Genomic DNA, 15,000 nt, shown 5'->3' on the forward strand with positions numbered 1-15,000 from the left:
ATCACATTCACATTCAATTGCAGTCACAATTACAATCCCATTCAGCCATGATCACAGTCACAATCACATTCACATACAGTTTCAATCACATTCACAGTCAGCCACAATCACATTCATAATCACATTCAGCCACAAACACAATCACATTCACATAATCATGTTCACAATCACATTCAATCACAACCACATTCAGTCACAATCACATTCACAGTTAGTCACAAGCACATACACAGTCAGCCATAATCATAGTTAAAAACACAATCACTGTCAGGCACAATCACATTCACATCACAGTCAGTCACAATCAAGTTCACAGTCATATTCAGCCACAATCACAGTCAGCCACAATAACATTAATAATCACATTCAGTCACAAACACAGTCAGTCACAATCACATTCACAATCACAGTCAGGCACAATCACATTCACAATAACATTCGGTCACAATCAAATTCAGTCACAATCACATTTACAACTACAATCAGTCACAATCACATTCACAGTCAGCCACAATCACAGTCAGGCACAATCACATTCACAATCACATTCAGTCACAATTACATTTACAGGCACAATCACTACCAAATTCAGTCATAAGCACATTCACATTCATTCACAGTCAGTCACAGTCACTTAGAATCACAGCCTGTCTCAATCACATTCACAATCACATCCACAGTCAGTCACAATCACAGTCAATCACAATCACATTTATAATCACAGTCACAATCACAGTCACTGAGAAAGTGTCAGTCACAACCACAGTCACAGTCAGTCACTATCAGGCAGTCGCTTCGACAATCACAGTCACAATTAGTCACAACCACTTTCACAAATCACAGTCAGTGTCAGTCAGTCACATTCATAATCACTTTCACAGTTCAATTTTCAATCACAATCACAAGGACAGACAGATCCAGTCACAACCAGGCAATCAGTCACAGCTACAATCACACAATCCCAGTAGGTCATGATCAGTCATAGGTCTGGATCAGACACAGTCAATTAATCTCACAATCACAGTCCCAAAATCCCACCCACAGTCACACTCAGCCCCGCCCACAGTGGCTTCACCCTGCCGGTGATGTCAGGCCCTCTTAATGCTGCTGTTTGTAATGAGCTCTTAACTGTTGTCAAGGTCGTTTGATTTTCACCTTTACTCAAACGACTTCCACTGACCCGCTATAATGAGCAGGTAATTTGCCAACAACTCCCTGGAAGCCTCCTCTAAACGCTCATTAAATTTGCATGCGCCGAGGGAGAGCTCGCGACAACAAACGCTCGCTATTCATCTGCGAACACGCGCTAATTTGATCAAGGCCGCGCGGAGACACTGACGCCTCGCTCACTAAATATGATAAGAGAGAGAAACGCAGGCTAAATATTGTTTCGGCTCTTGCTGATTGATTACTCGTCAGCCGTCGCAGCTGGAGCCCAACAAGAGAGATCAATCAGACAATTAGTGCGGTGTTTTAACGGCTGAAGCCGAGCGTGCAGAAGCAGAACACACGTGTGTGACAGTCCGCCACCGACACCGGCTGCAGCTCCCGTTATTAATCATGATTAGAGAACACCGTGATGCTGTGCTTTCAGACTCAGCAGATGCTCACATGTGTGCCACAAGCCCAGAGTGTGTGTGTGTGTGTGTGTGTGTGTGTGTGAGAGAGAGAAAGAGCATGCTTGATTCTGTGTGTGTGTGTGTGTGTGCATCTACTGTATGTATATGTGTGTGTGTATGTGTGTATATGTCTTTTTGTGTGTCTTTGTGTGTGTGAAGGAGGATGCATATTTCTGTGTGCATATATGTATATGTGTGTGCGTGTCAGTGTGTGTTTTGATGGGGTCAGTGGGGTTTTGGCTGTCAGGCATGTGCGTCTGAGGACAGAAACATGTCATCACATGAGGCCTGCGTTCAGCATAATAACCCGTTTCCAACCCATCCTGCGAGCAGCTGACTGACACGCTGTCACTTATTTATGTGCACAGCTCTCGGTGTGTGTGTGTGTGTGTGTGTGTGTGTGTGTTTGCATGCTTAAGCATGTGTAAATGTGTGTGCATGACTATATATGTTAGTGTGTGAATGAGTGTCTTTGTGTGTGTGTGTGTGTGTGTGTAACTGTGTGTATATGAGCATGGCATGTTTAAGTCTGTGTATTTGTATGAGCATTGTTGACAGTATTTTATTGATGTTGTGCTGTAGAATATCCAGATAAACACACACACACACACACACACACACACACACACACACACACACACACACACACACTCACACATGTCGCTTTATAGCAGAGATGATCTTGAATCAGTGTGTGGGAGCTGATGTAGATGTACAGTTGGAGATAAACACAGATCAGAACAGCTCCGCGTCTCCACACCTCCTCCTCCTCCTCAAGGCATGATGTCCTCAAACTCCTGATAAACACACTCTGACCATCTGGGAGAAACAGAGCGAGCGCTCCAGTGTGTGTCTGATACACACACACACACACGCACACACACACATGCTCTGCAGCATTAGTACAGTATTAAAGTGCAGTGTCAGAGGCGTTCAGAGGTGTGTGTTCAGTCTACAGCTGTGACGGTGTGTGATCTTCACCCAAACATGCAGGAAAAGAACCGTATAGTGTCTCCCTGTCCTGCCTGACGGTGGCGGCGTGTGTGTGTGTGTGTGTGTGTGTGTGTGTGCGGCAGAGTGTTAAACACATCAAATGAAGCACATTACTGCATGTTAGAGGCTGATGTTGGCGTATTAGTGAACAGGCCGTCTGGGGCTGTGCTCATAAATATTGAAGTGGCCTGCTCCAGCGTAACCTCCTGCTCTTCATCACGCCGCATCTTTTATTCATTCAGCACATTTACAGACGTGTGTTTACTGAGCCTGAAAGAGGAGTGTGATGCCGCCGCTGTTGTTCTCTCTCTCTCTCTCTCTCGGTTGATTTATTCATGAGATGTTGTTTGGTTATTGATGAGAGCAGCAGTGTAAATGCCTCTCCGCCGTAAACGCTTCTGCTGTCAGAGTCCAGAAGAACTCCCGCTGCTGACCTGCACACACACACACACACACACACACACACACACACACACACACACACACACACACACACACACACACACACACACACTTCTCTGATCTTTATCTTTTGTTAAACTTTGTTAGAATTTTAATCATCATCTTCATCCCATCCATCATCTCCATCACTGTCATCATCTCCATCACCTCCATCACCTCCATCCTCTCATCATCTCAATCCTCTCATCATCTCCATCACTTCCATCCCCTCATCATCTCCATCATCTTCATCATCTTCATCACCTCCATCATCTTCATCATCTTCATCACCTCCATCATCTTCATCATCTTCATCACCCCCATCTTCTCCATCATCTCCATTACCTCCATCACCTCTATCACCTTCATCCCCTCCCTCATCTCCACAACCTCCACCGCCTCCATCATCTCCTCCATCATGTGCTGTGCTGTGGTGTTCAGTGCTCCTGCTGCTGCTCTGTGATGTATTTCTGTCTCTGTGTGTCCCTCAGGGCTACAGCCACACACCGAGGACAGATCATCTTCAAGGACGCTCTGGCTCAGCAGCTCTGCGAACAGGGAGGTGAGGTGACACACACACACACACACACACGCACACACACACACACACACACACACGCACACACACACACACACACACACACACACACACACACACCTCCTGCTTCCAGCTAGAGACAGTGTGGTCAGTGGAGGTGTGGTGCGTCAGGCCTCATGGCTCCTCCTGCTGGTGTAGATGTTGAGGATCAGGGCTTGATCCTGCTGCTCTGCTGATGCTCCAGTGCTGCAGTGTCGGGTCACCTCATGCTTCTCATATCAGTGAATAAGGAATGAGGGTTACTTATTTAAGGTTTCCTGTTAGAATCAGATCAGAAGTTCAGAAATGGAGTTCTCTGATGTCCTGAATAAACTGCACTATAGAGAGAGATGAGGACAGAGGCAGAGTGTCAGTCATAAGCCAAACATGTAGATCAGACGATGAACCCTTCAGTCACATCAGAACATGAGGCTGTCAGAATAACGCTGAGTCACCTGCAGATCACAGCTCGGACCTGCTGCGGTGACGTGAGGATGCTGAACCGCTCCGCTGAGGCCAGTCTTCAGTCTGTGTGTGTGTGTGTGTGTGTGTGGAACACAACTGATGCACACACACACACGCAGCGCAGGCATGGAGGTTTTCCAGCACTCACACATGAAGATCTTTATGAAATCCATTTCAAGTTTGAGGAGCTTAACTCTCCGAGTGGTTAAGGAATTATAAATCTCCCAGCAGCCCTGAGTCTCCGTCAGCGATGAGCCCTGAGCAGATTAGCACTCGGCAGATCTGAGGCGCAGCGCTGAGGGTTTAGCGAAGACGCTGCTGACGGCTGACTGTCCTAAAGCTTCATCTGCAGATCTGTGGAGTTACAGACGCTCAGCTACGAGTGCAGCGGCAGAGCTGTACAACTGGACCAGTCCAGACTCACACCGCCATACAGATGCCCACACACTCCTGCTGTATGTGTGCGTGTGAGGCGGTGTGTGAGGCGGTGTGTAAACTTGCAGAGAAATGAATAGACAGAGAGAGAGGGAGAGAGAGAGAGAGAGAGAGAGAGAGAGAGAGAGAGAGAGAGAGAGAGAGAGAGAGAGCAGAGAGAGAGAGAGAGAGGGAGAGAGAGAGAGAGAGAGAGAGAGGGAGAGAGAGAGAGAGAGACTGAGGAGAGAGAGAGAGAGAGAGAGAGAGAGAGAGAGAGGGAGAGAGAGAGAGAGAGACTGAGGAGAGAGAGAGAGAGAGAGGGAGAGAGAGAGAGAGAGACTGAGGAGAGAGAGAGAGAGAGAGGGAGAGAGAGAGAGAGAGGAGAGAGAGGGACAGAGAGAGGGAGAGAGAGAGAGAGAGAGAGAGAGAGAGAGAGAGGAGAGAGAGGGACAGAGAGAGGGAGAGAGAGAGAGACAGAGAGAGAGAGAGTATCCGCCTGTGGATTATCACTCACACTGATTAATGCAGATCCAGATCATCATCAGCGACCTGCTCTGACTCATACACACGGCTGACTCTGTCAAGGCAGACGCTGTTCTGAGACCAGTCTGAGCTCACACACATCCAGCAGCCCTCCACCTCCTCTACTCCTCTCCTCTCCTCCTCCTAGAGCAGGGGTCACCAGTCTTGTTCCTGGTGGTCCGGTGTCCTGCAGGGTTTAGCTCCAACTTGCCTCAACACACCTGCCTGGGTGTTTCAAGTATACCTAAGACCTTGATCAGCTTGTTCAGGTGTGTTTGATTAGGGTTGGAGCTAAAACCTGCAGGACACCGGCCCTCCAGGAACAAGTTTGGTGACCCCTGTCCTACAGTATATTGATCATCCTCCTGATCGGCTGATTGAGTCACATGATCATGTCCAGAGCTCTGTCTGTCCTCTGCTGCGGCTCCAGATGTGGTTCATGAAGGGTTTGTTCCTCTGACAGCAGATGCTGTGTCTGCTTATCCACATGCAGAACAGGACAGCGGTTCAGGGATGGAGTGAACTGAGGAATGAGACGGTGTGACAGCAGACGAGCAGATGAAGGCCCGCTGGTGGAGCCGGAGAGCTGTGTGTCGGAGCGGTATATCAGACTCTGATCTCTCTGACAGCTCAGGATGAGGGAAGGCCACCACAGACCTCTGCAATCTCCAGCAGCTTCATAAATCAGAGCTTTATGGGCCGCGCTGGACCCGCATCCCTCAGGATTGATCATCGAGCGGTGCCGATAACTCAGAGTGTGTGACGTGTGCGCGGAGACGAGGAGCGACAGGAGCAGAGCAGAGTTACGACAGCAGACGCCGCGGCCTCTAGATGGAGAGATGAAGGATGCGGCCCTCAGAATAATGTCCTGCTCCTCAGACGCCCCGAGCTCCAGCTTAATAACCTCCTCTGACACCCGCCGCAGTGTCCGGCTGTGCATCAGAGACTGTCAGAGTAAGCCGCCGCATTAGCACACATCTACAGCCGCAGCACCACAGCTCATTACAGCTCTGAAGAGAGTGAACGAGGATTAAACTAAGCCTGAAACCACTGCCACTGTCTGCTGACACACACACACACACACACACACACACACACACACACACACAGAAGAAGAAGAGCTCGACCAATGAACAGCAGAAAAACACAGCACAACTCCAGACAAAGATCAGGCAGCAGGGAGACAGCGGAAACACACCGTGCAGAGCAGACACACTGGCTGTGTGTGTGTGTGTGTGTGTGTGTGTGAGTGTGTGTGTGTGTGTGTGTGAGAGAGAGAGATTATGAGTGTGTGCATGCGTACATGACAAGAAAAAGAGAAAGTGTGTGTGCACGTGTGTGTATATGTGCATGTGTGCATGAGTAAGTGTGTATGCGAGAGAGAGAGTGTGTATGGGTACACACACACACACACACACACACACACACACACACACTCCTGGTGTTTGTGCTGTAATGAGGCGCTCAGATACGGCTCAGTGTTGTGGATGTTTTCAGCATGACCTCATGAGAAGCTCATGCTGGAGTCTGAGCCAACACTCAACGCCCCGCTCTGCTGAGCTCCACACTCCTCATGTCCATCACAGCGGCGCTCTTCACGATGTCTGAATGATGTCTCCGTGATGATGACCCCACGATGATGACCTGGTGATGATGACGCTGTGATGATGACCTCGTGATGATGACTTGTGATGATGACCCTGTGATGATGACCCTGTGCTGATGACCCCGTGATGATGACCCTGTGCTGATGACCCTGTGATGATGACCCCGTGATGATGACCCTGTGATGATGACTTGTGATGATGACCCTGTGATGATGACCCTGTGATGATGACCCCACGATGATGACCTGGTGATGATGACCCTGTGATGATGACCTCGAGATGATGACCCCATGATGATGACTTGTGATGATGACCCTGTGATGATGACCCTGTGATGATGACCCCACGATGATGACCTGGTGATGATGACTTGTGATGATGACCCCGTGATGATGACCCTGTGATGATGACCCTGTGATGATGACCCTGTGATGATGACCCCGTGATGATGACCCTGTGATGATGACCCTGTGATGATGACCCCGTGATGATGACCCCGTGATGATGACCCCGTGATGATGACCCTGTGATGATGACCTCGAGATGATGACCCTGTGATGATGACTTGTGATGATGACCCCATGATGATGACTTGTGATGATGACCCCGTGATGATGACCCCGTGATGATGACCCCGTGATGATGACCCTGTGATGATGACCTCGAGATGATGACCCTGTGATGATGACTTGTGATGATGACCCTGTGATGATGACTTGTGATGATGACCCCGTGATGATGACCCCGTGATGATGACCCCGTGATGATGACCCCGTGATGATGACCCTGTGATGATGACCCTGTGATGATGACCTCGAGATGATGACCCTGTGATGATGACTTGTGATGATGACCCCATGATGATGACTTGTGATGATGACCCCGTGATGATGACCCCGTGATGATGACCCCACGATGATGACTTGTGATGATGACCCGGTGATGTTTACAGTAAATACAGCTCTCGCAGGAGTGTGTTCTGTCCTGCTGGATGAGCGCTGTGAGGACACAGAGCGAGACTCAAATGTTCACAGACTCTACAGTTTCTGTGACGGTGCTGGTAAAGCTGATGGCGCCACTCAGTGGACGATTCGCCTCAAAACTGCAGATTCATTCAGTGTTTGCAGGAATTCATCACAGTCACATTCACTCAGGAGGCGCTCGTGTGTGTGTGTGTGTGTGTGTGTGTGTGTGTGTGTGTGACAGCCAGACAGAGAGAGTTCTGAAATGGGTCAGCTTCATCATTTTATTGTGTAAAGTTTGAGAGAGATTATGAGAGGTTTATTGAGGACGGATGGAGTGTGCTGTATGAGGAGATGAGGAGGGTTTGCAGAGTCCGTTCCTGAGGATGAGTTTAATGTGCTTCATTAAAGCAGAAGTTTCAGAGGCTTTAGATAAGGAGCGGCTGAATGAGGAGCTCAGCGCTGAGATTACAGCACAAAGAGTTAAACTCAGACGCTCAAGGAGAACTCTACGTCTGATTATTCTGCTTGTTTTAAAGAGAAACTCTCTTCTGTCTGACTCATGACTGCTGAACACAACACTATAGCTGTGCTCCTCTAGAAGAAGCTGCCTGAGTTCATTTAGTTCAGTGGATCTGTATTTCTCTTCTACACTGTTGATCATGGGGCAGCAGCTGAACACAGAAGTTCTAATGAGCTGAAGCAGTGTCAGTCCAGTGTTCAGAGCCGAAGTTCAGTTCAGTTCAGTTCAGTTCAGTTCAGTTCAGTTCAGTGTGCTTTAATCTTCACTGCAGAACAAACTTTACTAGTTGACCAAACTTCAGAGCTGCAGTCTGGGTGCCGGAGGCTGGAGAGCGCTGGACGCCCATCGTGGAGAAGCTGCAGGTGTGAGCAGGTCACCGGCGGGTGTTCAGGCTGGCCCACGGGATCAATGCGGAGCCTCGTCTGTCAGTCTGTCTGTTACAGGGATCAGTCTCATGCTCTTCACTCCTCCATGACCACCACAGCATCAGCTTGGCATTTGGCCTGGTCCAGGATTATGGAGACCCTATCATCATCTCATCACAGGTCTTGGATTGCATCAGTAGTGCTGCATGGACTCTGGGGGTCTCGGGATGAGCATCCCCAGGTGGTAAACCAGTTTTAGATATCTGGTCTAGAAACAAGACAGAAACTCTGAGTGATAGAAGCACTTCCTGCAGTGTGTGAGGAGGAGATGAAGGCAGACATGATGAGAGTCTTCATCCTCCAGAGCTGTGATCCTGTGAAGCTGGAGCTCATCATGAAGATCAGACCTCCAGAGTATCCTCAGCGTCTGTCCTGAATGCCAGAGTTCCCCAGTGTGATCAGTGTGTGTTGTGTGCTCTTATAAATGGGAATAATGGTTGTGTTTTCTCTTTCTCTCTCTGTGTGTGTGTGTGTGTGTGTGTGTGTGTGTGTGTGTGTGTGTGTGTGTGTGCTGAAGCTCCCACCGAGTCTCCTCTGCGGCCCAGTCTGGGTGAGTACTGAACCCACAGTCAAACACACCTCTATCCCTCCAATCATCTCTTTGTGTGTGTGTGTGAATCTCTGCTGTATTTCTGTGTGTGTGTGTGTGTGTGTGTCGTCTCTACAGCTGTCCTGCACGGGGATCACGCCATCCTGCGGGATGATTTTGAGCACAACACACAGGAGGAGCTGAATCTGAGCATCTGGTGAGACACAGCGGAGTGATCAGAGTACTGTACTGATGCCCTGCAGAGCGCTGGATAATCTGTGTGTGTGTGTGTGTGTGTGTGTGTGTGTGTGTGTGTGCGTGTGTGTGTGTGTGTGTGTGTGTGTGTGTGTGTGTGTGTGTGTGTGTGTGTGTGTGTGTGTCTCAGGTCAGACTGCAGTAACTGTGAGGTCGGGGAGCAGTGTGGGACACTCATGCATGGTAAAGCGGTGACGTTTTGTGAGCCCTTCGGCCTGAGAGAGCTGGTGAGTTGGACAGAGATCGTCCAGTGTTTGAACATGATATCCTCCATCATCTCCATCAGCATCAGCAGCGTGTGGACGGACGGCTCCATCATCTGCATGATCACGTTAATCAGGTGGAAGAATCAACGGTTTAGTGATGTAATGGAGCTCATCTCCTGCTCATTGAGATGATCTGCTGATCTGAGTATATGAGGCGGTCTTCATCATAACCTATAGCTCCGACTGAAGCTGTCTGTGTTAGCATCATAACTCCATCATCTGTCCAGCGTGCGCACAGTGTGTGTGTGTGTGTGTGTGTGTGTGTGTGTGTGTGTTTCTGATCTGCTGTTTGTTGTTCTGCAGACGTCTGTGGCTCTGAACACCAGCACAGCCTCAGTCCTGCAGTTCGCTATGGGTGAGTGTGAGCGCAGGTTAGTGCTCTCCTGAACGATGTTTTCTGTATGATCACCTCCGTTCACGTGTGTGTGTGTGTGTGTGTGTGTGTGTCAGGTTCTGGATCGTGTCGGTTCAGTCACTCGGACCCCAGCATCATCGTCTCCTGCGCTCTGAACTCCTCTGACGAGTGGATCATGGTGGAGGAGATCAGGTGCTCAAAGCTCACTCATACAGCACTGTGTACACGGCAGACTGCAGCCTAGCTTATATTGCAGCTGAAGGACGGTGTGGATCAGCCGCCGGGTTATGAATAAGCTCAATGAGCGCAGAGAGAGTGTGTGTGTGTGTGTGTGTTTAGAGCCTGATGAACGCATTAAACCTCATGTGTGTGTTCACACAGTTACAGTAATCCAGTCTAATGCATCTTCAGCTTCCTGTGGAAATCACTGCTCCTGCAGTGTGTGTGCGTGTGTGTGTGTGTGTGTGTGTGCGTGTGTGTGTGTGTGTGTGTGTGTGTGTGTTGACCCTCTCTGTGTGTCCCCCCCAGGGCTCCAGTGAACAGCAGTACGGTGGTCCACCTGGTGCCGCTGCCGCTGTCCTGCAGAGCGGAGAGTGTGCGTCTGCGCTGGGCTCAGGGTGCGGCTCCGGGGCCCGATGGGTTTGAGTCCTGCTGGGGTCTGGACAACATTCTGCTGCTAAACGCTGCGAGCCGCCCGCCGCTGCTGGAGGACCGCCTGGACCCACTGGACACACACAACTGGCTGTTCTTCCCTGGAGCCACCGTCAAGGCTAGTCACACACACACACACACACACACACACACACACACACATACGTTCCAGATTCTTGTGTGAACTAGTATGACGTTATCTACAGGTCCAGTTGTGTGTTCAGTATCTCCAATTAAGATGTTCAGTTAGGGCACAGATGTGGTTAAGGGCACTTGTTTTCCACACGGGTCACATTATGCAGCAGATGTGGGTGTTTCAGAGTGATAGGTGCAGTGTAACACTCCTAGCTCTGCCCAAACAGCACGCCTGCCAGTCGGAGGGGAACGCTCTGTACTTCCATGGTGGAGAAGAGTTGGAGCACACCTTCGCCTCCACCCGAGATGTGGATCTGCACCGGGAGGAAGGACGGAGCTACTGGGAGGAGGACTTCGAGGCACCGCTGAGCGGGTTAGTGTCCGACCACACACTGATTCGACAACACACACACTGGTTCTACAACACACACACTGGTTCTACAACACACACACACTGATTCATCTAGAGCTTTCACTGTGAGCCAGAGGTGAGTGTGGGAGATGGTTCTGGGTGGACATCTGTGTTGATCCTGGAACATCAGTCCAATCAGCCAATCAGATTTGAGGCTTGTGTGTATTGCGTGGTTACCTGATGTGGTCCTCTGCTTTTCTGCATCAAACTGAGGATCAAAGGTGGAGAGGGTTCGGTTTCATTCACTTCTGCACCTTCACTTCCTGCCGGGAATCGAACCAGTAATCTTTCAATTACAAATCCACCTTGCTCAACCATCAGGCCATCTTCCTGAGCATCTATAATCATTGTCATTATGTAATGCGGCTAGGGTTGGGTGCAGGGCAGGGGTGAGGTATGGAATGTACCACTGGAGGACTGATCATCCCGACTTTAATCCAGGACCACATCAGACATGGCAGAATCACAGCCAGCGGCGTCAACAAGCTTAACAACACTGACGGCTCTTTCACACCAGGACAATGTTCTCTAGCACTTATCGTCAGTGTCTGAGGTGTGAGATCCTCACTCTCTGGCTTTAGATGACTCTGAATAAAGGTGGAATCGGCCAGTGCACAAGGTGGTGAATACAACTCAGCACTGAATCCTGCTCACAGCTCCCTCTCGTGGACATCTCCGCAGTCCCTGATGTGTTTCTACAGTATATCAGAGCCTGTCCTGTCCTGTTCTGTCCTGCAGGTGGGATGTGCACGGGGCCGTGATCGGGATGCAGTGTGGGGAAGTGGAGTCCGGCTCGGCGCTGGTGTTCCTCGGAGACGGACAGAGGAAGGTGTGTACGCCGCTCCTGAACACCAGCGCATACGGAAACCTGCGCTTCCACTTCACCATGGGTATGTCTGTGTGTGAGAGTGTGTGTGTGTGTGTGTGTGTGTGTCCACCAGCTCTGTGTTTGACCGCTGTGTTTCCTGCAGGTGGTGGAGGCTGTGATCCTGGAGAGTCCAGCAAGAATAACGTGATCGTCTTCGGCCGCTCGGAGGGCAGGAAGGAGCACGTGCTGCTGGATGTCCTGCCATACTCCGCCTACAGGGTAGAGCTGGGTGTGTGTTTGTGTGTGTGTTGAGATGTGTGTGTATGTTAATCTGTGGTGTGTTCTCGTCCTGCAGACCCCTGCAGTGGTGTCCATCAGTCTGCCCACTGAGCTGCAGACTCCACACACTCAGTTCTGTCTGGAGCAGGAGACTCACGCCGGACAGAACCGGCAGGTGTGGGCGCTGGACTTCCTGCAGCTCTTACCTGTGCAGCCTGGAGCGAACACACACCTGCTGCAGTTCTCCATTAACCTGGGCTGCGGAGCGTACCAGCCGGCCAACAGGTGAGCTCCAGCCGCTGAGGAACAGGTCACATCCTAACATGCTGAAATGCACATGAAGAACCCGACAGCTCAACCCATCTGAGGGTTAAAGGAGAGAGAGTTAAGCAGCTGAACACAGGTGAAGGAAGGAGAGGGAAGGCTGTAATGTCTCACAGCGTTGAGCGTTCCAGCAGGTCCAGCAGCAGGAGAGCGGTGGGAAACACCGGTGCGGTTCTAGTGATGAACACTTATAGGTTAATTTCAGTGTGAATGTCTCAGATCAGTGTAATGAGGATCTGTGAAGGTCAGAGATGAGTCTGATCACGCAGATGAACACATGATGGAGCAGAGTTTCTGAGTGAATGACCGGCGCTGTGACTGATAACTGCAGTCTCCAGCAGAGCCGTCCCTGATGCTGACGAAGTGTTTCTCAAACTCCTGAGTCACTGAAATAAATCAGCTGAGCGGCTCCAGAACTCCCTCGTATTTCTGAATATAGCTGTAAATCTGAAGCTGTTGATAGCGGATCGTGCGCTGGTATCATGATGTAAGGGTCTACTCTTCTGAAACTGTAAACACAGTTATTCACAGAGCACATTCACCACAGCAAAGTGCTGAGCAGAATCAAGCAGGAGGATACAACTACCAAACCCTAAACCGCTGATACAGTGAAGCATGAAGACTAAGACAGATGCAGAGGCGGTGAGGAAAGAGCTTCAACAATGCTCTACAGTTTTATTGTACAGAGTGTGCAGAGGCAGCAAACATGTGGATGATGGAGATCAGCAGAAGCTGAGGGATATGATGAGCTCCACTATAACATTTAAACTCAATGATGAAGCACAGTGATCAGCTCTACAGCCTCTACAGCCTCACACAGTAGTTTAAAGTATCTGTAAGTGTTCAATAGATGAATAGGGAAGACCCGAAGACAGCAGTCAGTGTAAGAAGAAGTCCAAAATAACAGCAGTGTTTGAAATACGACTGTTTCAGTTTTATCCTCACTCAGTTGGAGACGCTGCTGGATGACTCTATTAAAGTCCCCACAGCTGGCCACTAGAGGCAGTACTGAGTGGAGCTGCTGAACACTACAGTGCTGTGATTAACTCTGCTGCTGTGTCCTCTGCAGTGTCAAACTGGAGTTCTCCACCAATCAGGGCCGCTCCTGGGCTCTCCTGCACACCGAGTGTCTTCCGGAGGTGTGTTCTGGAGCCCACCTTCCCCACAGCAGCATCTACTCCTCCGAGAACTACAGCGGGTACGGTCCAGCCTGAGCTGTGTGTTCTGATAATCTGTTGTGTGTGTGTTCTGCTAATCTTCTGTGTGTGTTTCCTCAGCTGGTCCCGGATCAGCATCCCTCTGCCCAACGCCGCGCTGACGGAGAGTACACGCTTCCGCTGGAGGCAGAGCGCTGCGGGGACCGGGAACATGTGGGCCATCGACAACGGTGAGATGCAGATGTGGGATTTACCGTGGAGATCATGTCAGAGCAGATGAACACTGATGGAGCTCTAGTAAACTGAAACACCAGTCAGTCCAGTTTTCAGAGTTCAGTTCAGCTCAGTGTGATGTAGACATCACTGCTGAAACCCAAACACTGAAGAGCAAATCCAGCGATGCACAGAAACACACTCCCCAAACCAAGCAGACCAGTGACAGACTTCACCAACTGAAGTACAGCAAACACCTGTAGAGAAACACCAAACTCAGAGTAGCTGGGGGCAGTGGTGCTGGGGGCAGTGGTGCTGGGGGCAGTGGTGCTGGGGGCAGTAGTGCTGGGGGCAGTAGTGCTGGGGGCAGTGGTGCTGGGGGCAGTGGTGCTGGGGGCAGTGGTGCTGGGGGCAGTAGTGCTGGGGGCAGTGGTGCTGGGGGCAGTGGTGCTGGGGGCAGTAGTGCTGGGGGCAGTGGTGCTGGGGGCAGTGGTGCTGGGGGCAGTGATGGCAAATCATGATCAATGATGAGGTTAAAACACACACACACACACACACACACACACACACACGTCTGCGCTGTCCATGAGCCCTGTGAGGCTTCATTAATGTGTATGAGGTGAGCTGTTGATGTGCTGTGCTGTTTTTCAGTGTACATCGGGCCGTCCTGCCTGCGGTTCTGCTCCGGCAGAGGACATTGCTCCCGCACTGGCTGCCGGTATGATGAGCCTGCGCTCCTGCTGACACACATACACACACAAACACACTCATACACACACCCTGTTCTGACCGCTCTGCACTGTGTCCCTCAGGTGTGACCCGGGCTTCAGTGGCCCGGCGTGTGAGCTGGCGTCGCAGGCGTTCCCGGCGTTCCTGTCGGAGAGTTTCTCCAGCGCACGTCTCTCCTCATACCACAGCTTCAGCTCGCTGCGCGGCGCCGAGGTCAGCTTCGCCTGCGGGGTTCTGGCCAGCGGGAAAGCCCTGGTGTTCAACAGAGACAGCAGGAGACACCTCATCACCACTGCACTGGACAGCTCACAGGCCAGGTGCACACACACACACACACAC

The 15,000-nt window shown here is 50.5% G+C and overlaps 1 protein-coding gene across 12 annotated transcripts in view; it reads left to right on the top strand.

Moving 5' to 3' along the window:
* Nucleotides 1-15,000, top strand: part of reln (reelin) — a 74,524-nt gene that overhangs the window by 34,185 nt on the left and 25,339 nt on the right. For all 12 annotated transcript variants that reach the window (XR_012393559.1, XR_012393560.1, XR_012393561.1 and 9 more), the window contains 15 exon segments: nt 3,545-3,615; nt 9,066-9,098; nt 9,216-9,294; nt 9,463-9,559; nt 9,902-9,953; nt 10,049-10,145; nt 10,482-10,722; nt 10,967-11,112; nt 11,890-12,041; nt 12,123-12,238; nt 12,315-12,523; nt 13,632-13,760; nt 13,840-13,949; nt 14,584-14,650; nt 14,745-14,978. Coding sequence is in view for 9 of the 12 variants with exons in the window: in NM_001246276.1 (NP_001233205.1) it covers nt 3,545-3,615; nt 9,066-9,098; nt 9,216-9,294; nt 9,463-9,559; nt 9,902-9,953; nt 10,049-10,145; nt 10,482-10,722; nt 10,967-11,112; nt 11,890-12,041; nt 12,123-12,238; nt 12,315-12,523; nt 13,632-13,760; nt 13,840-13,949; nt 14,584-14,650; nt 14,745-14,978 (1,833 nt within the window). In the remaining 3 variants the exon portion in view is untranslated.

The sequence above is a fragment of the Danio rerio genome, chromosome 18 (genome assembly GCF_049306965.1).
Source record: "Danio rerio strain Tuebingen ecotype United States chromosome 18, GRCz12tu, whole genome shotgun sequence".
NCBI lineage: Eukaryota > Metazoa > Chordata > Actinopteri > Cypriniformes > Danionidae > Danio > Danio rerio.